This window comes from Temnothorax curvispinosus, unplaced genomic scaffold, assembly GCF_003070985.1.
Source record: "Temnothorax curvispinosus isolate PA1 unplaced genomic scaffold, ASM307098v1 QBEX01009010.1, whole genome shotgun sequence".
NCBI lineage: Eukaryota > Metazoa > Arthropoda > Insecta > Hymenoptera > Formicidae > Temnothorax > Temnothorax curvispinosus.
In genome coordinates this window covers 408,646-434,487 of record NW_020218790.1, presented here as the reverse complement: position 1 = coordinate 434,487, position 25,842 = coordinate 408,646, and the positions used below count along the sequence as shown (strand labels likewise).

Sequence of the window (25,842 nt, the reverse complement as noted above, 5' to 3'; positions counted from 1 at the left end):
ACAATACGTCTGTTATTTTGTTAACAGGGATTTAATATTTTGTTGTTTAACATATGGCAAATTGTTTTGACAAGTTATATGATTGGAAATTGCGCTTCGGGCAATTCCGTTAAATTAACTGTCGGTTAAATTAACCTGAATTTGATCGAAGTCATTCTACGATTGACTTTATTCGATAAAATTCCGATTAACTCAATGCTCTACGAGTGACTTCGATCAAAGTCCGATTAATCAGTGCGGATTAACTTGTCAAGCAATATCTGTATTTTATCAACACGGATGGAATTATCGATTATAATTATTTATTGTTGCTTAACATGTGGAAAAAGAGATTAGATTAGGGAAATTAGATTATCTACTTAGAAATTTGGCTTTAGGCGGCTCTACCGGCTGAATTAACCGCTGATTAAGTTAATCTGAATTTGATCGAAGTCGCTGTACAGGAGATTTCGATCACATTCTGATTAACTTAATACTCTACGAGTGACTTCGATCAAAGTTCGATTAATCAATGATTAACTTATCAAGCGATATCTGTATATTTTATCAACATGAATAGAATTATAATTACATAATGGAAAAGAGATTAGATTAGAGAAATTATATATCTGTTTAGAAATTTGGCGATTCTACCGGTCGAATTTAATCGCCGATTAAATTATAATTGGAGTTTTATCGAAATTGCCGCCTCTCAGGGTGACGTCCGTTCTTTTCTTTCCCCATGGATCTCGACGAGTCCCTTTTGGGACGTGATATCGTTTTTTCCACACGCCGTTATTCTCTTTCAGTTTTCGCGGATGCTCTCGCGCCTCGCCGTATAGAACAGCTAGAGTACGCATTGCGCATCCCTCGTCACGAATGGTACTTAGCACCATCAATCATCTGCACTATTAGGATTCTCCCAGCGACCGTTATTGACAACGGAAGATTCGCAACTGTTAATGTTAACGTTACCTCGCCAACTCGCGGAGCAACGTGGATTACGATTGTCGCGTGTCTCGGTTGAAGTTGCGGAATTCGGTCGGGCGCATTAGCGCATAGATTTATTATATGAAAGTACATATACACACGTAGCATATAAACTGCTCAGCGGCGTGAGTCATCATATATCGTAGAATTCATCGTCAACTTGTATCCGTACCTAGAAGAATCCTCCTAGTAGCTGAGTACCTGGAGTATATCCGCTTTCAAGGATCACTTTAAGTCGCCTTTTTATTTTTCAAAACGGGCAGACAAGAGAGTGGCGACTTCACCCCAAATGTTACTCATAAACGACATAAATCTAAGAAAATTTAACGCTAACGTATTACAAATATATACAAATAAGATAAATATAATAATACAATAAATAAAAAAAGAATCGTCTGAAGTAAACCACGCGTGAGAAATGATCTTTCGAAGCATAAAGTTAGAGGAGGAATCTAAGAGAGAATCTTGACATTTTCGTGTCTCGTATAACATCGTGTGATCTATTGAAAATGATATATACTCATATCTTCCGCGCCATGGCCGCATGGGAAGGATTGATTGAAACAATTTTTAAGGACGTGTAATTTCATAACACGTACACTCTTTCAGAGCTTCGTTATATAACGCGCGATGAAGTCATTAGGGCGGTTATATCAGACATTAATGTATTTGTCGCTACTTTAAATACAGAAATAAAATATTTAGACATTTATATTCCGGTAATTAACGCCTCGAGATTTTCGGACACGCTTAGCGAAACATATATGCAGGGTGCAGCTTAAAAAAATGTTAAATGTTAACACTTATATGGAACTTGTGGAAGTAACTTTTTAAAGAAAAGAAATATAATAACGCACAAAATATCATAGTAATAAATGTATTTTGTCTTTAAAGAGTCTTTATTGGTTTCATCATTGTCAGTACCTTCTTGGATTCTTCTCCGGTGGCCTCCAGAGCCCCGAGGTACATTTCTTTGAGTAGTGTTGCAATCACATTTGCAACTTTCTGTCGAAGATTTTGCACATTGCGATGATGAACAATTAAGTGGACACTCTTTGAAGACAAAATACATTTGTTACCATTTTGTGCTATCAAATCTCTAAAAAAAAGTTACTTCCATATAAGTGTTAATATTTCTTGAGCACCCTGTAGATGAGAAATAATAATATAATAACTCTATTAAAGTGCAAATAATAAGAGCGTATAGATAGGCATTGAAAATAACGTAAAAGATTTCTCGCAGTTTCCTCTTCGAGAATTCTGGCGATTAGACCGTACAAATATACCATAGGTAATTAGAAATATACCAGGAAATATATATATGCGACACGCTGTGCCGCGGTTACCCCGCGATGGCGTAATCGGGCGAGGAGTCCGCACGAGGATGAGCACGAAAGGTCTCGCCGCGGCCTTTCGCCGCGCGTTGGAACGCGGCGAGGCGGAGGTCGCCGCGTCGCCGAAGCGAGACACACGGCGTGTTTCCACGTCGCGTGAAAAAAAAATACGCGTGTCTCCCGAAACCGACGCGGTCTCCGGGGAATGCGAATTTTGGTGAAAGGGCAAAAGCGCTTTCGACAGCCGCGTCGTTAGACGCGCGTTACGCTCCCCGGGGCGAGATTGCCGAACGTGGTCCCGCGTGAGTTTGCGTAACGTCGCTTTACGACTCCACGCGGCGGAGAAACGACGCGAGACGGCCGGCGTCCAGCTAATTCATGATTGTTGTTCGGAAAACGGCCCGGGGATTATTATACGCGTTGATAATGCCGAGGCTCGCCTTCGCCGTTCGAAGAACGGTCCGCGCGGCTCGAATCCATCTTGTTTTGCCGCCATCGTGGCGAATGAGAAATTATATTATCGTCGGTTATACGCGGCAAAACATAATTACCTTCGTGCAATTAGTACGATCGTTGCATTTAGACGATGGATGTTGCGAATAATGCGGTATAATGCGGACTTATCATCCATCATCTTACTTATCATATCGCACTTGTAATATTCGCGTTTGCCGTTGCGTGTAATCTTGTATCGCGCAGATTGAAGTATATATCCTTCTCGGCAACGGAGCGTACGAAAAACTGACCGAGTATTTCAATAATGGATTCCCAATGTTCTTATAATATTTTACATTTAAATATAAGCTTACATTTAAAGCATAGAGCATTCCAGCAATATCGCAGTAACTTTAAGGTATTCCGGTAATATTGCTGTACTATTCTGTACTATGGGAAAAACTTCAGCTTGAAGTAAAATCCAAAGCCGTTCGTTGCCATCTTATTGATATTAATATATTATTTCATACAATTTAATTAATTTTGATTAAATAAATTTTTTTAATTTAATATAATTTTATTTTTTCGGGATTTTACGCGTTCTTCAATGACGCGCGAGAGATAAACATTTTGCAAATCACGTTGAGTGATTTTGCAAGCGGAACAGGGAAACTAGATCACGTCCTCGCCTTCGCGGAGAAAAATCACGAAATGGGAGAGCCTTGGCGGGTGAGGCGATAAAGACATGTCTCTCTTAAACATGACCGATCGATATCACGTGTAATCTACGCGTGACTGCGTGTCGCGGTGTGACTCGCGATCCTCGGCTCCCCTCGATTTCTCTTGATATTCACGGCGTCAACACGTTCGATGCGCCGCGATGGACTTTGCCTTGCGTCCGCAAGAACCGACGATCGCAGGAATTCAACGATAAAATAAACAAATTCGATTTCTTGCCGCTCCATTCCGAGATTTTACATTCTGTCGGTTTCACGCGTATCTTCACAGATGTAATCAGTCGCGTTTTACGCGTATTTTATCAGACATAACTGCTGGACTTGTCACAGTTGGAAATATTTAAAACATGTTTAGATTGAGTATCATTAAAAAAAAGTAAAAGGTAATTTTATTCCTACTAGAAAATAAATATTTGGTTGTCACCGCGAGTGACATTTAGTTAGAGGAATGTCTGTAAACTTGGGAACGCAATGTACAACGGTAATGCATAGGCGATTTTCTACTCTCGTGGAACACGTCCATAAATATTTCATGGTGAATATTGAGAAATAAGGCACCAGGCAATAGTAATAGACGCACCGATATTATTTAGATCCGCGTGTATTCACAGTATAGATACAATTAGTCCTTAATTTAGGATCTTAACTTACGTATCCAATTCTTACAATATTAATATTACTAATATTAACAAATCATTCGTTCGTTACGAGATTCGATCGGTAGGCAACGCGATTTATATATTTCCGCTCAAGTTTTTCTGTACCGGCACGTTCGATCACCTCGGGGAAACATACGGCTGACGTTTTCTCCATCTCTACCCTATCCTGCGGAAAATCGCTCCATACGTATCGAGGCATGTGCTAGAATGTACCTAGATCGTCCGAAAATCGGCCGCGCGGAGAGATACTTCCGCGATTTTTGCAGCTCCGAGAACCGGCTCGTTACGTCGCCTTTCGCTAGACATTTCGAGCGTGCCTGGCATAGCCGCCCCACCGCGCGGCACCCAGCTACCTGTTGGCTAACTAAACGACACGACGTCGCGTCCATCCCACAACGGCGAGATTTCATCGTCGCGGACGCATCCGGGATTGTTATTTACACGCGTGACACCAGAACACTCGAATATCCGTCGCCGAAAACGATGACCGGGCTTCCGTCAACACCGCGAATCCAACTTTCACGTAAAAATATCGGCAATCTCCTGCTGGGATCTTACACAGAAAAAAAAGAATATTCGTGATTTGAAAATATCTTTAGTTTCAATGTGGAAAAACCTTTAAATGAGATTATATTGCGTTTAATGAAGAAAACTTGCTTGACTAAAGTCATTTTATATCGTTCAACCAAGAAAAAAGTTGAAATTCTTACAAGATTATAGATTTTTGTGTATATACGAAACAATGAACGGGTTAATTTGAGTACATAAGTTTTGATTTGACACTCCTTTTTTTCTGTGTATGATTTACATATTTTTACATCTAATAATTTCACGTGTGATTTTGACCTGCCGACAATCATATCTTTATTCATTCGTATAAAGGCGATAACAAAGCAATGTCATGTGTAAAAGTATTATCTATTGCCATTTTAGCAGGCAGTGCCAAAAGTTAAACTGGATTCGAAGTGTTCGCATCGTCATGTATCCATTTTGGGAGATTTCTCTCTTCCTCTCTCTTTCTTTCCCTGAGTTTCTTTCACCGCCGTTGAAAGTATCGACACGAATATCGTGAGCCTGTTACCGGGCTCGTTAATTATCACAAAAACGCGAACGTTGCGTCGAATAAGCCGCTTCCCTTAAGTAATTCAGTTCTTTTTGCTCCTAGATTAATTCTATTACATAGTGAAATACTTTCTGTTATAAAAAATGCAAATATAAGTGCCTTTTTTCTAAAAAAAAAAAAAGATAGACGAGGTAAAGCCATTATTAAAAATATGCCGCACAATTGTGCGTCAATTTGGTGTATAAATCTTTCTTTATACGACAAAGTGTTTCGTACGAACTATTACTGTAAATATTTTTATTGTGAATTAAATGAGCAACGGGTGATGTAAACGTCAAGTTATGCGCGCTTTGCGGTCGTTTTATCGAACTAACGAGGGCATAATCACGATAAATTATTTACTATTACCGTCTCCATTTCGTAACGTCAAAATAAATGATAATTACGAACCTGCTCGTCGCATCGTACAACAATGTACGTGCGTACGAGATATTTTCGCTAAAAATATCGAAAAGGCGCATCATCGCTTTGTAACCGAAAAGTTACTTGCTTCCGAAATAAATATATAATTTTTACAAATACGTATCTCGTAATGTCGGAATAATTTCGAATCGCAAGCATCTACGTGCATCTACGATTCTCGAGATGAAAGATATTTACAGCTACGTACATAAATAAATGCGAAGTCTACCGCCTTCACGGAGACGGCAGTAAAAATGCTTACAGTGCGATGAGAGAGTGTCGCCGAACTGCGCCGAAAGGCAGTTTCAACGAGTTACCAATTCGTCACCAGCACTTACCTATTTACAAATGCGTTTGCTGGCGACGAATTTCTTTTGTCGCGTCATCTCGCAATATCGTCTACGGAATAAATGCTCGCGCTTATTTTACCGAGTATCAGCGCGAGTATCGTTCCGTTATACAAATCCGTTAACTCTATATTTGTACAAGTACAAAATACCTACAAACCGAATATTTAACTACGTAAGGAAGACTCTGTTATTCAGTTCAAAATCGCAAAAAAATTCGTTCTAGGCCGGAGGATCATCGACGTGGAATTTCGCTCTTCTTCGGCCTCCTCTCCCGAATATTGATTCACCGTACTGCATGATGCTCTCACTGTTCACTATTGTTCCAATACGATGCGTGTAAAATCATCACAGCAACGAGTTTAGGACGGAAATAGGATGTATTCCCAGTAGGTTAAGCCGAACTTAAAAGCTCTCTGCAACAACAATGGGTTAAGGGTAAGGTGACGGGTGTATACGTGTATGTATTTAAAAAGTCAACAAAGACCAGCAATTTAGACAGGAAGTACGCAAAGTCAATTATAGCATTTAATACTTTCAAAAAGAAATTATTTAATTTTATTATTATTACCCGATTGAAAATTATCGCAGACCGTTATTTATTTCTCACTTATTTATTTCACGTACTCTCGTACGTGTGAAAAAATTATTATAAGCATATATAAGAGACGTATGGATGTAACTAGTGAAATTAAAATTAGATGTTCCTATACGGTCGTTATGTATTTTCCGGTAAGCGAGCAAATTGTTCATAAACCAAGCAAAACTCAACGTTAAATTGACAGCGATCATTATCCGGAAACGTTGACTCGTCGAGCAAAATGTTACATATTCCTAGCGTGCGTGTAATACGCAGGTAAGAAATCAGGCGTTTCCATTGGAGCGTGTCTCGTTCGCGGCATTCCTTTTGCGATTAATATGGTAATACTTACGTCGAAAGTTCCCTCCCTAGTAAGCCAGTTCCAACTAATCCGGTACGCGATCGACTCCTATTCAGTTGCGCTCTCCTTTCCGCTGTAAAATTAAAACAGGATTGAACTCGTTACAATAGGCTTGATAACTGTTTGAGAGAAATTTGCACCATATTAGTGGAATGTATTTTAAAAGAAGTTATGCGCTTTATAAGTTAGACGTTTGTTTTCTCGATAATTACTGCACGAAACAGGAACGGAACATTATTTTATACATTATTCATGTACCAACACTCCAAGAATATATTCTTAAAATAGCACAATTTACAACACTGAACGTAGCAAGGAAAACAAGATTAAGACAAGCAAGGAACTCATTACTGCATTTAATTGCAAAAAAAATATATATGTGTATTTTTATACAAAACAATCTTTGGTACATATTTTATCGAAAACTCGATTGTTTTGTGTCACACTTAAAATTTGAAGCCAAAACAAAAATACATAAATAATCATAATAATCATTTAAATTTTTACAAAGCAACGTATTAAAGAAAATATAAAAAAAGTAATTTTAATATCACATTACAATCATCAGTATCACGAAAAATTGTAAAATTTTCGTTTACATATTCACCTACATCTCATTGAACTTTGTAGTCTAGATACATACTTAAATGATCGGAACGACATGGCAGAAGAGCATTTTGATTTTATCTTACTATTTCTGCAGTAATCAATAGAATATTTGCGTGCGTCAAATACGTACTTAAAACTCAAGACCAAATATTTTCATTACAAATAATCATTTCTCGTTTGTTTAAAGAATTTGATATATTAATTAAATAAAATCCTATGTAAAAATATTTATACACTCTATGAAATATTGCAAATTTTCAGATCCTTTATAGTATCACAAATGTCGTAATTATCAGTCTTGAATAGTTCGTACGGCACGTAAAATGTAATTACAAATCCATAGGTAAGCAGAAGTTTTATGTATTGTGTACATCGCATCGAAACTATACTTGAATCAACTTGCTAGTCTCAAAATAAATAAAAAAGTATAAAAAAAATCACTAATTAACATGACTAGTGCAAAATAATTCTTACATTGTATCCTTAAATATATAATCACGCAGAATTATATTTAAAAAATATTAAAATGAGAACGTCGCTTATTTTAATAAAAAAAATCAAATGACTTCTAGAATATGCATTTTAACACTTTTTAGAGCAAGTTTCTCCATAACAATAGAGTTAACAAGATTTTTTTCTCGTCAGTCTTTCCATTTTCAGCATCAGTCTTGTGTGAATACCAAAGCAGCATATAATTCTATTAAATAGTATTTATCGGCATTTGCCAAAACTTCCATTTCTTTTTCCATGACTTATCCTTTGATTTTCTCGATGTATTATGATTAATATTTGCATCTGAATTATTTTCCGGAGCGAATTGCTTGTATGTGTTTGCAAGTAGTCCAGATGTTTCCCCGGACACATTTAAACCTTTTCCAGCAGCACGAACAGAATTTGACGGTAAGACGTTTATTAAATGCAACGGACTATTTTCCGATAATAACATAACTCCACTTATCTCTGACACTAGCGGCGACTGCGCTTTAGTTATCGAACCGCTACTCGGAAACTGAGTAGATATACTTGAGTTAAAAAATCTTGAGTTTCTCAAATCCCGTATATTATGATTCTCGTCATATGTCAGATTTTCGAAATTTTTCGATCTTAAAAGTCTCATCGGAGCGAACGGCGATCTGAGTGTCTTAGTACGAAAATCATCGATCGATTTTGACATCTTTTCATCTATAGAATTCGCGCCAGGCGTGTTCACGATCGGTGGCATAGTGATACTCATACTGGATGGACTTTGCAAGTAAGTGTGCAGCCTACGACGCTTTGTGACTGTGTTGCTTGCACGTATACGTTTGCGATTCGATATGGTGCGGCGCACAATGCTGTTTCTCTTACGTATCTTGCTGACTACAACGCGCCTTTGCTTAACGGGACTAAGTATACACGCTCGATTAATAGAAACGTTTCCATCAACTAGCGGACTCAAGTCCGATTCAGCATTAACGCATCTGGACTCCAAGTTCCTGAATGTTTTTAGCAAAATATCTCTTTTCGGTGTCTCTTCGAACACCGGCATTGCCGTGTAATACGCGCGATTACAGCGGCTGCACAATTTCTTTTTTTGAAAGAACGTGACTCTGGACGAATGCCTCGTCTGTCTAGGCGTCTTTTTGGCCTCGTCTATCAGTATTCGCTTGTACATTTCTTGATTTTCTTCTGGCGTAAGGAAGTTCGATGAATCGTCCGCCGCGCGTATTCCAGCCATAATCCTGCTTGGAAGCATATCGCGTCGCATAATTTCAGTTGGAGTTAAATTTTCATTTCTGTTTATTAGCTTAGCAGATTTATCTAAAGTATTACTAAATATGTATGCTTGAGCTGCTTGGTCCTTCTTCACCATTTGCCTCTCGATGTACGTCCTATACAACTTACCACCAGCTACGCGGGTTTGTCGTTTGCGTCGTTGGTCTGGTCGACTGAAGGCCGATCCAGTCTGCAGCGCTTCCATCAGACTATCCATGACACCTTCCTGCGTCTCGTGCGCATTCATATCGACCAATGCGCGTTTACGCGCGGCTCGCGCCGCCTTTTCTACTTCTGCTTTCTCGCGTGCTTCTCTTGCCCGTCTCTGTTTCTCCTCGCCCTCCTTCAGCTTCATTATCTCCCTCTGCGATTGCTACGGTGAGAATATATAATCGCGTTAGATAGCGAGTGGATAGATTGCGGCGACATAGTCCGAATTAGCTCGTATTTACCAAGAAATCGTCTTTGAACGTCTTGATATCGCCGAAGAATTCCTCTATGGTGTACTTCTGTTTGTCGAAGGAGAAGAATTCTGAGATGTCCGTGTACAAAGTGTCCATATTTTTGAACATATTCTGTAGAACTTCGTAAGATTCCCTGGCTTTCTTGGCGAATGGCTGTAAAGTAGCTTCGTCAAGGAAATACCTTTGTCTGATCAATATGGGATCCAGGCGATGTTACCAATCGTTATTAAGAAATAATTAGTAAAGGATACTCTCATGACATCTGCAAACAGGTCCTCATCGCATTGCGGAACTTTGGCATTCGTGAGATCCTGTTCGAGATTACGGATATTGGTCTCCATTTGACGTAACGTTCTCTGAACGTTCTCTAAAGACACTCGACTGGCGCGATCTACGTGTGCTAGTTCCTCGACGAAGCTGAGACATTCCGGAAACTTTCTCTCTATCGTATCCACCAAGTAATGCATAAGAGTCTGTTTGTTATCGATGTCTTTAGTACTGGTCAGCTAAAAAGAAACAAACATATCGTGAAACGGCATGAAGAAAATAAGCAATTCGCGCTACATATACTGCAGAACAAACCTTTGTAAGAAAACTTATCTCGAATCCGAACGCTTGACCATTTTTCGAACCGGAATTCATATAGTTTCCGAGTAACAATATTAATTCGAGAATCCGTGCGAACTTTTTGCTACTCTTCACTTCTTCGCATGCCGCTGTAGCCGCTACTATGTCAGGTTTTATATCTTGTACCAACTCCTCGTATCGCAGCATAAAGCTTAATGATCTCAATCTGGGTAATAACCTTTTTATCGTAGATATCTATGACATTAATGTTTGTAAATTTCATATTCAGAATGAAATAAAAATGTAGAAATTGTAGAAAAAATCAAGTAAGATTACCGTAACACAAAATTGTTCCGCTTCAGTCAAGTCATCGTATTGATCTTTGTACATCTGTAACTTCGACAATTGGTCCGGCGGTGGTAAATACTGAATTAACCCTTGTAATATATTATCAGAAATAACTGGTCCTTCGCATCTAAATAAACATCTTTTCACTTCTACATAAGGCATGTGCTTTAGCGTCCCACCGAGAAGTATCGATATATTTTGAGCTGCTTTACTGTCCAAAACTTTAAGATCCTTTACTTTTTTCGTTGGGGCTGACCTACGTGTGCGAAAAATTGATTTATATCCTATATATCCTATATATATACATGATATAAAAATGTAATAATTGAAACTGAATTTACTTATCAACTACATCATCCATTCTTTTCCCGCTCGGTTTCGATGCAAACTTTTGCGCAAGACCATCCAATATTTCCGGACTAGCTAATCTATCTTCTTGTACTTTTGTCCAGAAACACTTTTGTGTCAATTTGTGAGGCAAAATCTGAAATATCATCAAATTTTACGTAGTAAAATATATGTTATCTTAAAAAAATAGTTAATATCTAAATCAATATTATATTTTCTGTCAATAACAATTTGACCAAAATAGATCACACATACCGCTTTCCAATTCGCTCTCTTGAGTGGAACGTCTACTTCCCACTTCTTTTTCGGTTTTAACCCATGAGGCAAAACTTGTACCGCTGGGGGTGGTGGAGAGAATCCCCCCATCATCGGTGGCGGTGGTGGGCCCATTCCCGGCATAGGTGGTGGTGGAGGTCCCCCTCCCATACCAGGCATAGGTGGAGGCGGAGGTCCTTTTGAGCCAGGCATAGGCGGCGGAGGTGGACATGTCATTCCAGGCATCGGTGGTGGAGGTGGACCACCACCGCCAGGAAGAGGAGGAGGTGGCGGCGGTGGTGGTCCGCCGCCCATTCCGGGCATAGGTGGTGGAGGCGGACATACAGACCTCTAATCATATAATAAAACATTATTGTTAAGATTGTTCAATTTATGAAAGTGCACATGTCTTAAAAAAAAAAAGATTCAATCGGTGTAGATACTTACGGGACCACCAGGCTTCCCCGTTCCTTGCTCCAGTTCTTTAATCTTGTTTTCTGCATGCTGAAGCTTCGCTTCGGCTTCTTGTCTACTAGCTATAGCTTCCTCTAACTTTTGCGTCACCTCCACCAATCGGCGTTCTTCCTCAGCCCGTGACTTTTCGACTAGGGTATCGATTAACGGTTGTACGTCAATCTGGAAGCGCTTTGTCGCGCTGAAATCCGGATCACAGCCTGAACGATGCAACACAATTTGCGATATACACTCCTCGATCAATTTATAATACGCCGGTCTAAAAAACAAATAATAAGAGGAAACAAAAAATAAATAAACAAGAAGTTAGTCATTAGGGATATAAACGAATATTATAATTATTCATTGACAATATCGCTTTAGTAAAAGTAAATGTAATCGTGTATATACTTACCGAACTAGAGCATCATCTCGAATAAATAAAAGATGTTGAAGTATAGATAGGAAGTACGGCTCGGCGGAAGTATCCATTACCATGTTTTTGACTACTTCGAAGCAATCATTAACGTCGTCTAATTCTAAGCGTACGTTGTCAAATCTCTGTACAAATTCCTCATAATCCTCCTCTTTGTGATCATTGAAGATCTTCAAATGCGTTGCCAAATCTTCCGACTCATCTTTCTCTAACATCTCGAGAATATCGGCTAGACCTACTCGCATTACCTCGTTCCTCAGATGTAAACGAAAATCAAGGTCTTCCGCGGATGATATTATCGAGTTTATGAGTTGAAGACATACTACCTGCAGCATAAAAATAAAAAAGATATTTTTATATCAAATTAATTATTTAGACTTTTTGTTTTAAAGAGACATGTAGTGACTCGTCAAGGATTTTTACATGTACATATTGCGATAATTCGTCGTTAAATCATTACAAATTTAGTTTTTTTACTTGATTTGATCATTTATACAAATATTGTTTGACAATGTAATAAAATTATTGTTGCATTTCAACTGTGCATATAAAATAGTATTCCTAAAGTAAAACATTGCGTTTTTTATTTATCCGTTTTGTAGGAAAACAAAATATTATTTATACAATGATTGAAATCACGTGAGTCTCTAATAAAGAATAGATAATGGAATAAGCAAAACGTACCCTTAAATTTTCATTCTTCTTGTTCATCAAACCCTGTACGATTGGCAGAAATCTTTCACGACCTTTGAACTCGCCGTTCATAGTAACCGCGTCCAAAACCTTTTTGTGACTATCGCTGGATATGAGGCATACCGCGCCGAGTAACTTTACAGCTTCGGACATTACGGACGGTTTCGTCGGCTCCAATGATCTGGCCACGATAGTAAGAGCCTCGTGATGCGCCAGCATCTCCTTTATACCAACAGTATTGTTCATGATAGCCTTTAAACAGCGAATACATTCGTATTGTATCCGCTCGTAACGGTTGTCACTAAAAGAAAACAAATTTTTCATTAATAAAGAAAAACTTGGGTCTCGTGATAAATTCTGTCATAAGCAGTATGGGTCTCGCAATAAATTCTGCCATAAGCATCATGCAAAACCAAAGTAATAATTAAATAAAAATTAAGAATGTCTTATACTGAGCAGCGTAAATAAAGTAATTCTCAAATTAAACTCTTTTGCAGTATATAGAAATCTTATAAAATTAAACGATTTATATTGTTACATAACAAAATTTCATTCATATACATATAATGTAAGCGATTAAGAAATATTCAACATAATAAATATCGCAAAATGACATTCAAGCGAGTAGTACTCTTACATGAATTACCTATCGTAATATATGAAGGCACTGTAATAGAATAATATCAATGTTAGAATAAATTGTACATTCAAGGGACGACCTAAACGTTATGGAACACTTTATTCGAGCGCTTTATATAGAATTCACTTACTTTCGGTAACATTCATTGAGAGTCGCCAGAACCTGCTTGAGACCCTTGGTGCCGAACTCTTGTACCCAGCTAAGCGGATTATTAGTGAGCGCGATCCTGAGGGACTCGATGCAGCTGTAGATCTTGTTGACGCTCAAATCGGGCTGCGCCAGGTACTGTATGTAGTCCGCCGGTTTGTCGAATTTTGATCGGTTGTCCTGAATGCTACCCTTGTAGTGCAACACCAGCATCTCCTTCTTCTTCGACTCCGATTGCTGGCGCAACGGCTCCTTCTTCTCCTCCGTTAAATTCATATTGGCCTGAACAGAAAATTAACGATAATCTTCTACTCTTTCAAGATACATACATAATTGCTTCATATTATTTAATAATTGTTGAACATCCTGCTTATGTGTCCTATCGACACAAAATGCATATAGCGAAGAAATGAAGAATCGACTGCATATCTCAACGCTACCGAGAAAAAATATGTCTATAAATTATCGGAATATATAAAACACATGTGTGCGGCGTGTACGCACCAGCATTTCCTCGAATCTATCGTTCACCGTCTCCTCGTCCATCCTCTCGATGATACAACGCTGTTGCTCGATCTCGTTGATATCGTCGCCGGAGTGCGGCCTGGGCATGGTGTTGCTGCCCGAGTAGCCGCGCTGTCCACGTATCCCGGGCTTCTTCGGCCGGCCGAACCATGTGTCCAACTGCAACAATCATTTTAACACGCATTTCAGTTTATCATTCATCAGAATCAAACCGTTGGTTTTAATTTCACGCGAAAGGAAAAGCTGTCTTCGAGGAAGAATATCGCTTTCACTATCATTATACTGATTTTCTAGAGCACCGCATGTGCAGTATTCGGATTTCTTCACACAATAGCAAACGCGTCTGCATAATAATAAGATGAAAACTTCGATGTAAAACAAGGTTTATGGAACGTAGAAACTTCGGCGAGCGCTCATTGAAGATCTAAGAATTTTTATCTGTGGGAACAAATATCGTATGCGGAATACACGGGAGCCTTGAGACTGGAAGATCCACGGGAGCTCGGGGTTTCAAAGCCTCAACGAGAGAGCGACGAACCGTAAAAGCCGACGTTGACACGAATCCGAGTAGTCCGCGGCCTCGAATCGAGCGCAAATTCGATCGCGGTCCGCGCGATCGTTTCTGATAAAACTGCATTCCGATACCCGAGTCCGACGAGTAAATATTTTCCTTCGCGCGGTAACGGAAACGAGTTTGCGTTTTACGATGATATAACCGTCCAAGCGGCGACTCATGCTCGCTCATGGCTCATAAGCTACGTGCTCGGAAGCACGTCAAATTTTTTCGAGATGACGCGAAATCTCGCGCTGGAGCGCGCTCCGGAGCTGGAAGCAATTATCCCGTCCGCTTACCGCGAGATAACTGGACACGCGTTTACGCGATACGCGGCGACGGCGTTGCGGAAGAAGCGACCGAACCGAAAGATTTGCCACGTCGTCGTCTGGTCGTCTCCTCTTCACCGCGGTTCAACTCCGAAGGCTAATTCCGCCCCGAAATCGAGACCCGATCGGCGTGACCGGAGGCCACGAATCGTAATAAGCAGGCAGGACGTGACACGAAGTAGCACACGCGTGAGAAATTAATTACTATCATTATAGATTCTTCGGCTGTCCGAACGTTGGGTAATAACGACGACCACGTATACGCGTAGATCATCATTAAGTGATTACGGTAAACGTTAACGTTCCTCGCTAATGTCGCATACGAGAAAAAAGAACTTTTATCATTAAATTAATGAGTAGCACGTCAACGTGGAATTTTGGCGTACAAATTCGCGGCACACAATGTTGCAAAAATTCCGTAAAATATTTTATCATCGACGAGGCCTACAGCAGTAACGCGATTACAATATAAATGATGACGTCGATCCCGCGCAAATGTAAAAGTTGTAATTTTCATTTAGACAGTGGAAAATAGCACGTAATGTCGAGAATGACAGAGCGTCTTCACGCAATTAATTGCACAACTAATATATAGTCATGACTATTGCGCAAAAACTGAAAACGCCAAGCGAGTGATGATGACAGACATTAATGTGTCAAGATTCCCCTTATTAATTTTCATTATTTTCTTTCCCTCCAACGCGGTCATTAAACATGTCCAAGATTCAAGTCTCCAGCTCATTCGGTAAATAGAGGCAAACGAACGTAGACCGACTTTAAAATCTTAATTTAAAATAATTTAAACTCTTAACTTGCAAGAGCTATATTGTTAAATATTAAAGGATAAAATTTAAATATCTTGAGTTAAATAACATTTTGTTATTTTTAACTACCATGTGTCGAAATTTATTACTTTAACACAAAACAGTATTATTTTAACTCCATTGCTTTAATTAAATTAACATTGTTTTAGTTAAATTAACAACATATCGAGTAAGAGCAGTGGCGACTTATAGGAATGGTTGAAAACTCAAATTAAGTATACTTTAACACTATACGAATTTAACAGTGTACATACAAAGCTGTGAGAATTGCCAATATTTTCCGATTTAATTTCAGTACGAAAGCCACCTCTTTTTTTATGCGAGAGCTACACTGTCAAATATTAAAGAATGAAATTTGAATACCTTAAATTAAATAACATTTTGTTGTTTTTTAATTACCATGTGTGTCAAAATTTATTATTTTAACAAGTATTATTTTAACGCCATTGGTCTAGTCTTAAATTAATATTATTTTAGTTAAATTAACGACATATATCTATATATATATATATGAATAGGAGCAATGGCGACTTACAGAAATGATTAAAAATAACTCAAAACGAGTATAATTTGACACTACGAATTTAACAAAGTAAATACAAGCTGTGAGAACTGCCAATATTTTCCGATTTGATCAGTCAGTACGAGAGCTTACCCAGTCCGTGATCATTGCGACGTGCTCGCGATGACACTTCGAGGACGATTAATTCTTCGACGAGTGACTCACATCGGACACGCGCGTAAGGTTCGCGAGTCCAAGCGGATTCGGACGCGTCGTGACGGACGCACCTTTATTTTTAGGCGAACCCACGCAAGCACGCGACACTTAATCACGCGTTTTTCGCAACTTTTTTTACGACGTCTCGAGGACGACGGGATGAAAAAAGAAACGACTTTTCCAGCCTCTGGGATGAGAACTATCGTCGGCTTTCGCGCACCCAGCAGCCAGCCTCGAAACGCTGTCGCGCTAGTCCCTCTCGGCGGAAACACCGGCTGACGTTTCCGCACAGGCGCCTACGACCGTGTAGCACTGTATATCCATGCATCCGCATTCACGAACCAGCGGAATAATTCAGCCGCTCGCAGTGAAACAGAACGATCGAACACGCGCGTTTCGAACAGCGATGTACGGGGAAAATGAACGTGTATATCCACGCGTGTACACTGATCATACACACGTATAACTGTACGTCGTTTCCAGCGGGGAAAATTAACGTGCAATGGGCAGAGTGGCCTCTCGATAAATGATTGTCGTGCCAGATGAACGTCGTAACTATCTCTAATGTTAGATTGATGAACTTCGAGAGAAGAATCCAGGAGGGTTCGAGGAATACCTCCTCGTTTTATCGAAAAAAAAAAAATCAGAGGGAGCACATCACGTTAACAATATATAAAAGAATATAGTACATATTATCCAAATATAATCTGCAGCAACATATTATTAAGATTCAGAATATGTACGGACAAACAAAGATATCTGCGGAGAAATATTATTAAAGACGCGACTCCAATCGCGACGACAGAGGAACTCGCGTTTGCGATTATTCGATCAATTTCAAGCTTAATATCGTGTTCACCAACAACAATAGCTTATTTATCTGAGGAATTCTCACGATAATGTCTTTCCCACGTAACGCACTACCGCACACACCCGCAGATTATCGGGGAATTCGAATAATGAGCGGGGAAAGAGGGAGACCTCTTCCCCGACGAGAGAACTGCACTTAGAGAGGAACGGCAACAAACTGACTGCGGCGATTATCGCCGGTCCACGACGCTCGAATGTACCCATCCCTTCCCCCATCGCTCCGATCTTAAACCGTGAGTTAGCGTTCGGACGAGATCATTTATTAAATTATTACCTGATGTTCGGCACGATAATGGCGCAACTCACGAAAAGTGATAAAGCAAACTGACCACGTAGTGTATTTCCTCGTATTAAAGACTATGCGCGGAATGTGGCACACACGCAACCCTCTCACTTTCTTCATTAATTAATGTAATTAATATGTTGCTGCCGCGTAATTACATGAAACTCCAGTCTAATTTTTCCCGAAGTATAAACCTCGCAACTACGGCTATTACCAACATTCGTTTCATTTATAATTAATATCAGTTGTCATTATCCTCTAATGATCTTTACGAATTAGGCGTACGAATAAAATCTTACATTTTATTTAACTTGAAGTAAAAATCAAACAATTTCTTATCACAGATTTTTCGCACAATCACCGCGTAAAAAAAAAGGATTATCTTTAATACAAGGAATCGCTCATAGTGACACATTCCAGATTAAATCCAACACGACGAAACGATTCGCGACGCGGAATTACCACAATTGTAGAAAGTTCGCCGGCTAATCCAGACGACAAACTTCTTTGATCCTTCGCAAAAGATTACCGTCACGGCTCGTGCCTTCACGCTCGTGACGCATTCTACATTGTGTATTATTTCCGCACAACCCGAAGAATGTCCCAAGTTTTACAAATTTTCCTTCGCCTACCGATTCCTGAGTCAAGCTGCAGTCAATTTTTCTTACAAAATATTTGACAACTCATTTTTTTTACAATTGTTCAACATTTAGCAATAAATGTCCTTGTAATAAGAACAAATAAAAATTAAAAATAAAGTTTATGCTTAAATTAATTGCTCTCCTAAAACTTAATTTAAAATAAGCATTACTAACTTTGTAATTAGTTGTTACTCGAAAACAATTAAATATACTTTACATTAAAAAAAAAATATTAAATTGGGTAAAAAAAAACCATGAATAAAAAAATATAAAACCCCGAATCTTCGGCGCCCAACCGCGATTGTGTGGTCGAGCAATAAAGGATTCAAAGAGAAGAATCCAAAGAGAAGAAAGAGAAGAAGAAGATAAAAACAGAGTCCAAGCAATTTGTCGTGTGCCGAATTTCGGCGAGTCGCTATCGCGATTTCATAATAGCTGATCGATGACTCGTTATCCCGGCGTTATTCCGCCTCGCTCGCTCGCTCGTCCGCGTGAAGGTGCGCCCACCAGGCGCGCGCGTGCGTTATACAGCCTCGGTACAGTTAGGCCGTAACATAAGATTAACATAACGGCACCGTCGTGGAATTAAAGAAACCAAAAGGAGAGGAGATGGAGAGGAGATCGCGTCGGACGTCCCGGCGCGTACACTTACGGTACGCGCCCGTATCGCGGAACCGTGTCTTCTCCACGCTGACCGCTTATCAGCGAACAGGTCCGAGAGATTCGTATATGAGAGGTGTGTGCCAGTTTCGAGGGCCCTCTTTTCCGCGCGCAGCGCTCGGACCGATTCACCGATGTCGGCCAACGACGGCAGGTCGCGTGTGTAAATTGCGCGTGCCGAAGGGGATTAGGATTAGCATCGTAATAATCTAGTCTATCCTGCTCGCGTGCAATCCCTGTCATTAATACCACGATGCACGTAATCGATATCCTCCGTGTTGTTCTATCAATACCTCAATCAAGGCTGTAATTTTTTACGGGCGATTTCAACTTCTATATAATTACGTCACTCAATTTTACGTTCTCCCTATTCTGCATTATTACAATTGACGTAACTCGCCGAGACATTAGGGTCTTGATTTCCTACAGTTCGGTTTCTCTTCAATTCAAATTTCCGCGACAGGATGATGATGAGGAGTTCGCCGCGACAGTTCGAACAGCGACAGTTCTATTCGACGGAAGAGAGAGATCACCTCTTTGGACATAACTCGCAAGAAACTTTCTCCTTTATTTTCTCGCTACTGACGGTTATAATTCCAGTACGCGGTGTAGGTTTATTCTCGCGCAGCTGACGTCATGCTTCCAATGAGAAGATATCCCCCGACCCTTAATATCACTGTGTTTTCAATTTTCTTTGTTTTGACAACAAATTCGATACTCAAAGAAAATGAGCTCGCGTGATCGTCTTGTCACAATATTTTCGCCCGCGAGGCGGGATGTGTTTTGCCTCGACCTTCGCAACTTCATTTACTCCAAAATTATCCCGCTCCGAGATCGTTCAACGTTCAAAAAAGAAATATATAATATGAAACTCGAGGAGATTATTATCTTCCGATTGTATTATCTTCTTCTCCTCTCCACGCATTGGATTCTGCTTTCAGATTATTCAATAGCGTCTGCCCACACTTCCCGTCTCCTTTCACGCCAATCATGTGGTTGACCCCGACCAAAAGGATATATTGCCGTCGTGAATCATGCGGATCCTTGCGTATCGCGGAATGTGCCCGACCGACTACGTCACGGCTCCGAATAGACAAGGTTCCGACAGATTCGATAAAAAGAGGCACATCGTCTGACGTGTTGTTCAAACAGCACGGCTGTTGTGTGCGACTTACGCCTTTAAAGGATAATTTTGATGATACTTTGTTTTACCGTAGCAGTAATTAACTGTCATTAATATCTTTGCCAATATCGGAGAAATACTTTATCTCTGATAACAAGATACGAGCAGCATTAAATAAATAATATTCTCTGCTCTGTACAAATACTACGAGTACAATGTAACAATTGTGCGCGTGTATTTCGCAACATGTCCTAATTGTAATAATCTTAATAATATATAAATAAGTTAATTAAAATTACATATATCTTGTAAAAGTTATAACAGTAACAAATTGTTGGCTTCTCAACTGCAGATCTAACGCTTCGATGTTTGTTACGATTTCGGACAATTTAGAGAAATTTCATTTATCTGTATCAGCTGGTTAATGTATGTGATAATTGACGCGTTAAGTACTTCAAGGATTTATATTCAGCGATTATCATCGACATTGACATATGGCTGGGGGCTTCTGCCTCTCGACGTGTCGATCGATATACATGTTTTCTCGATTTCCCCTGTGGACCGCGATCGCGCGCTCGGTGTAAACTTGACACGAATTCGACATGAGATGTCCTCAGATGCCGTCGCATACACGCATATTCCGTAGATGGGCGTTCGTACTCGATAAAAAAAAAAAGCTGCCTTTTTCGTCCTGTGATCCTTGACGTTAAGGACTGTCTGTCGTCCGCAATATCCCGCATGTTTACACGACGAGAAACATATGCTCCGGACAGCGAGAGAGAGATCCAGTCAACAAGATCGCTTAACCATGTTACTCTCACATAATTAGAGATCCGGCTTCGCGTCACGTTGTTTACATCATGTTATATAGGGACGTATCATACATTTTATACACGGAACAAATACGCATTTACGATGTAATTGTCGTGAGAAAAAGACAAGTGTGTTATAAATGATTATACTATATAGAGCTTCGACTTACATATTGAAGCGCGACACGAATCTTGACAAAATTAAGAAATTAAAAAAAAAAGAGAAGAACTTCGCATGAGTTCCGCAAATTTTTTCGATATGCTCAAAATGCCGCTGCCGTTGCATTTTGGCGCGGCATCGCGTTACGTAACGCTCTACATACGCGAGCGTAAACGGCCACCTGTTCGATCGGCCGCGCCGTTGATGACCGCGCTTAAGTCGCGATTAAGAAAAATCTTCTCGACGAGCCACTTAACGAATTAATACGTTTGACGCGTTAATCGGCGGCTTCAATTCATTCTCAATTAACGCCGGAAGAAAAGAAACGAGCGGCCGCGGATGATCTCACACACTCGCGCGCGAAGCGATCGGGCGATGACGCCAGCAATCCGAGCGACCTTCTGCCGCCGCGCCGCGGCCGGCGCGCGAGAACGAGAGAGACCGAAACGGTGTCAGGCGAAATTCCGACGGGTATGCAGCGTGCACACGGAGGTCGAACACGATTCTTCCTTTTTCTCTCTCTCTCTTTCTCTCCCTTTTTTTCTTCTCCTTCGACCTACGCGCCGAGAAGATGATCCTCGCGGCTGAAAGGTGCGCCTTTGTCTCTCCGCGAGAGACGCATACCGGTTTAGCACCTCCGCATCTGTTTTTCCACGCACGCTTAACGCTAAATGCGTCTGTCAGATTTTGAAGCGTACCCTGCCTCTGTACGATAGCACGGAGCTACAATTACACGTTGTATATGCGCTTAAAAAAAAAGAATTAGATATCCCGGTGGTTTTATTTTCACGTGGTATCCTCGTTAAACAAGACTTTCATGGCACGCGAATTATAATAAAAAAAAAAATATGACTGCGAATAGAAATCAATATGCATTGGCAGCCGCCTTGCTCTCTTGTAAAATATTTCGCGTGTCGTGACACGAGACGCGAGACTGAATAAAACTAATGGCCATGCAAAAAGACGTACACACGACACGCTTCAATTTAGAAAGCGTTAATTGTACCAGGAATGTGTGGAGCTAGAACTTTATCAGTCGCGGCGCAAAATTGATGTGGAAAAATGCAATTTACTTTGCGCACTGTATATAAGCTATCTATACATGTTTGACTGTTGCATCAACCGTTGTCACTATTCACTGAACACTAAACGCTACGTAACCACCACGTATCGAAGAGTGCAGTTACCCGGTTTTTGCACCCAGAGGCTTTCAACGTGCGGCTAAACCAAACGCGCGAGAAAAGAATACTATCGTAGACTGGGCAAGGATGACGTTAACGATAAAAATTAACAATTCTAATCGCCGCGTGAAATCGCAAACTTACACGACGGTCTTTATATGCATGCTCGATGTGTAAGTTGCCAGCTAATGCGGCTCGAATTTTGTGCTGCATCTAAGGTTGACGATATCGCTTACGAGCGTGTGTTGCGCGTATCATCGAGCGTATATCGTTCTTTACTGAGGGATCGCGTTAAACCACGAAGCAGCGGTTCCCAACCTACTTACTTTATACGAGCAAAAATTCGCAAAGTATCACTTTAGCACTAACGTGCGCGTTGCTCCCAATTAATTCCACGCGATTTACGAAACTGGTATACGTAACGAGCACGTAATCTATTTTTACTGTTTATTTTAACTTTTCCCGAACGACAACGCGAAATAAAATTTTCTGTTTCCTGCGAAGTGCAGAGTTTGATAAACGCTGCTGGCGCGATAGCGGTTTTGATATCGCGGACGATTATCAAGAATGTGCTTATCAACGCGAAAGGAACAATGATGCGCGTCCAGAACATTAGCGAGTATTTCGAGCGAGAATAAGAAAAGCTGAAGATTGGATATAAAAATAAAAAGAGTGGCACGTAAAAGTAGGACGGTCGGCTGTCCACGTAAATGGTAGTATTTTAAATGTTTTCACTACAGTGATAGAAAATGGTGACAAATACGATAACACAACAGGAAACTCGACGTATGCCCACGTATGGCGGGTATCGCTACGGAATTCCTATATACTGGCAGGTTTTGTCACGTTGCGTGAAAAGTTTCTCGCGCGCTATTTCCTATTTTTTTCTCTCTTTCTCCTTCAATAATAACTTTCGTCTATTAATAAATAATAAAAGCGCGTATTTTATAGCTATCACGACGTTTTATCATTGCGACACGTCACGACAATGTGTGACTCATCTCGTATTTTCGGATTCAAAAATATCTATAATGTTTTTATGTTCTTTTAAGTAAAAAGAAAAATGTATACAGTTGAAAAACTTCTCTCGTTTTATCGAAAACTGGTTTCCCCGAAAGTATATAGAGATCCAAAAAGTCGTCGTCCCTACCTTGGCGCCGACCTCGACTTTATGATACCAACTGTTTCTTCTTTGGATGCCAGACATTTTTTTACTCCTTACAAGCTGTTCTTTCAAGTCTAATTTATACATTATTGTAACATTATCGGCGCACGCACTCCGGTTTACGTGTTCAAACGCGTTATCACGTCACGAAATCAACGTTAATCCAGCGCAGAAATGACGTTAATCGATGGACCGATATCCGCGATAATACGACGAAGGGAAAAATCGAGAATCAATACAGCGTTCTCGATTGTGCCTCAGTGGTATTGAAACCGCGACTGTCGCACGTAGGCAAATGGTGTAGTATTGATACCGACGTTACGATTGCGAAGCTCGCAGAGATAAGAAGCGCAGAAAGGTATGCATGTATTTTTAGAACGTGCTATCCTAATTTTTCAATTCAACTTAAAAGTAGTGATAAAGTAATCAAATCATACGAGTCACATCCTGGAATCGTCTGAGAACACCACTACTGCAAATAAGATGCAATTATATTTCTGAATAGTTTCTTCATTATTTTTACTTTCAATTTTGGATCACAATCAATCTTGGACTTGGACGTTTCGAGTAAAATCTCGAAGCAGGACACTGCTGTATACACAAATCTAAAGCTAAATCAATCTAAATTATCCTAAACGTTCTAACGACAGTTTCTTCTTATAGTTAGATAATCTATATTTTCCTGCTCAATTTCAATTCACAATACTGATTTATGATACCATATCAAAGTTTTAAGCGTACTGCATTATACTTTATTTGCTTTATTTCCTTAATTTTATTAATTTTTTTTTTAAATGGACAAATTAGGATTTAATTCTACTCACAAAGCCAGCAGGCTTGTCCCTTCTGTTTGCCATGATCCTGTCTTCCAGATTTGTTATCTCCTTCGATACATCTCTCTATCCTAAAACAGAATTAGGAAATGGTTATTTACAAATAAATGTGCCTTCCAAATGAATAAAACTGAATTTAAATTTGGATGTAAATGTCTCCGACATTTAACATGTGAAAATTATTGACTTAGATTATTAACTTATTTAAGACTTAACGTAACAGGTGGATTATAGGATATTACTCCTTTTAGCAAAGATATAAAGATACTTGTTACTCGTAAAATGTTATCATTGTACAAACACGTTATTAGTCACAAGTTAGTCATCAAACAATATAATAGCATCCTTATTACAGAATATAAAAACATTGAATGTAGATAAGACCCCAGATAATTATTAACCTTTCTGATTAGTTACACTGTTTTAACAATTATGAATAAATGTCCATTACTTTGTCTGTAACTTGGTGTTATTTTTTGACATATGTGCTAGAAAAAAAAGGAATAAATTGTTTTCCTCTTTCAGAACCAAGTTGGATTCACCTGAATGTTTTCAAACGTTTTCAACCACTTGTTGGATATCGATCGGTTATTTGCCACAAGAAAACCTACACTTACGTTATAACTTTCTCTCTCTTTATAACAAAAACTTCTCAAGTAATTTTATTAAATCGAGGAAACGGGATTACCTATATACGAGGCATAACCAAGGCACGTCCGAGAGAGAAAGGTTATAGTTTGGAAATACAGAAATCGAGTTCTACGGAATAATGTCACGGACCCCCGTGGCAATGTTGACAGTATGACTTCGGGCAAAAGCCAAAAAAAAAATCGGCCTTGACACGAGAACGCGATTGGATCTTTTCGACGAGTCGGGTGGAACGATTTGTTAAAGCAACACACACGTTCCGTTAAGGTTAATTCCCGACGTGGGGTACCGTACGTCGATTATCGTCCCTGACAGGGGATCTCTCTCTCTCTCTCTTTCTCTCTCGTCTCACGAGGATCGTTCGTCCGCGGCGTTTACGTTTTACCTGAACTCCACTGAACTCGTCGACGGCCTCGCGCTCGGATTTGCGCGCTTTTACGTTTCGGAGTCGGACACCCTGTGGCCGACAGCCCGAGCCGACGCGACGTGCCCAGCGTCGTCGGTCTCTGTCTCCCTCGCTCCGTCTGTGTCCAGGCGAAAGGGCGGCGAGCGGCGAATCAATCCACGGGGTTGACCAGGGTCGACGGCGTTGACGCGCGGCCGCGATTTTAACGTCGCGTCGTCGGTCGACACGCGGCGCGAGACGCACTCGTCGACGGAAATTTCCAAGCGGGGCGCCTTTCTAAACGGAGCCCACAAAAATGTCCGTTACCGCACACACGCCGTTATACTTGTTGCGACAATTCCGAATCGCGCGACCGAACCGACGCAGCGCAACGTGCGCGAGAGCGCCAAAGCAGTGACGGCGACCGCGCTGCCGCCAACCGACGAGGTCGAGATCTACGACGGGATCGC

The 25,842-nt window shown here is 40.2% G+C and overlaps 1 protein-coding gene across 6 annotated transcripts; it reads right to left on the bottom strand.

Annotated features, from left to right (window-relative positions):
* Positions 1-4,058: 4,058 nt before the first annotated feature.
* On the bottom strand, positions 4,059-25,720 carry LOC112458579 (protein diaphanous). Of its 6 annotated transcripts, XM_025022283.1 has the most exons (17): positions 25,373-25,720; positions 24,331-24,410; positions 14,167-14,346; positions 13,646-13,944; positions 13,522-13,542; positions 12,867-13,176; positions 12,162-12,508; positions 11,741-12,026; positions 11,294-11,644; positions 11,032-11,174; positions 10,679-10,946; positions 10,358-10,597; positions 10,027-10,281; positions 9,764-9,928; positions 9,441-9,684; positions 6,939-7,020; positions 4,059-6,422 (listed from the first exon to the last, which is right to left on the bottom strand). In XM_025022283.1, exons 2-17 carry the CDS (start codon positions 24,361-24,363, stop codon positions 6,401-6,403), a joined length of 3,246 nt encoding a protein of 1,081 aa, XP_024878051.1. In that variant the 5' UTR covers positions 24,364-24,410; positions 25,373-25,720; the 3' UTR covers positions 4,059-6,400. The 6 variants fall into 6 exon arrangements, with proteins under 6 accessions (XP_024878051.1, XP_024878053.1, XP_024878049.1 ...); XM_025022285.1 differs by lacking the exon at positions 13,522-13,542 and having other exon boundaries at positions 25,373-25,718; XM_025022281.1 differs by lacking the exons at positions 24,331-24,410; positions 25,373-25,720 and adding an exon at positions 23,492-23,791.
* Positions 25,721-25,842: the final 122 nt, after the last annotated feature.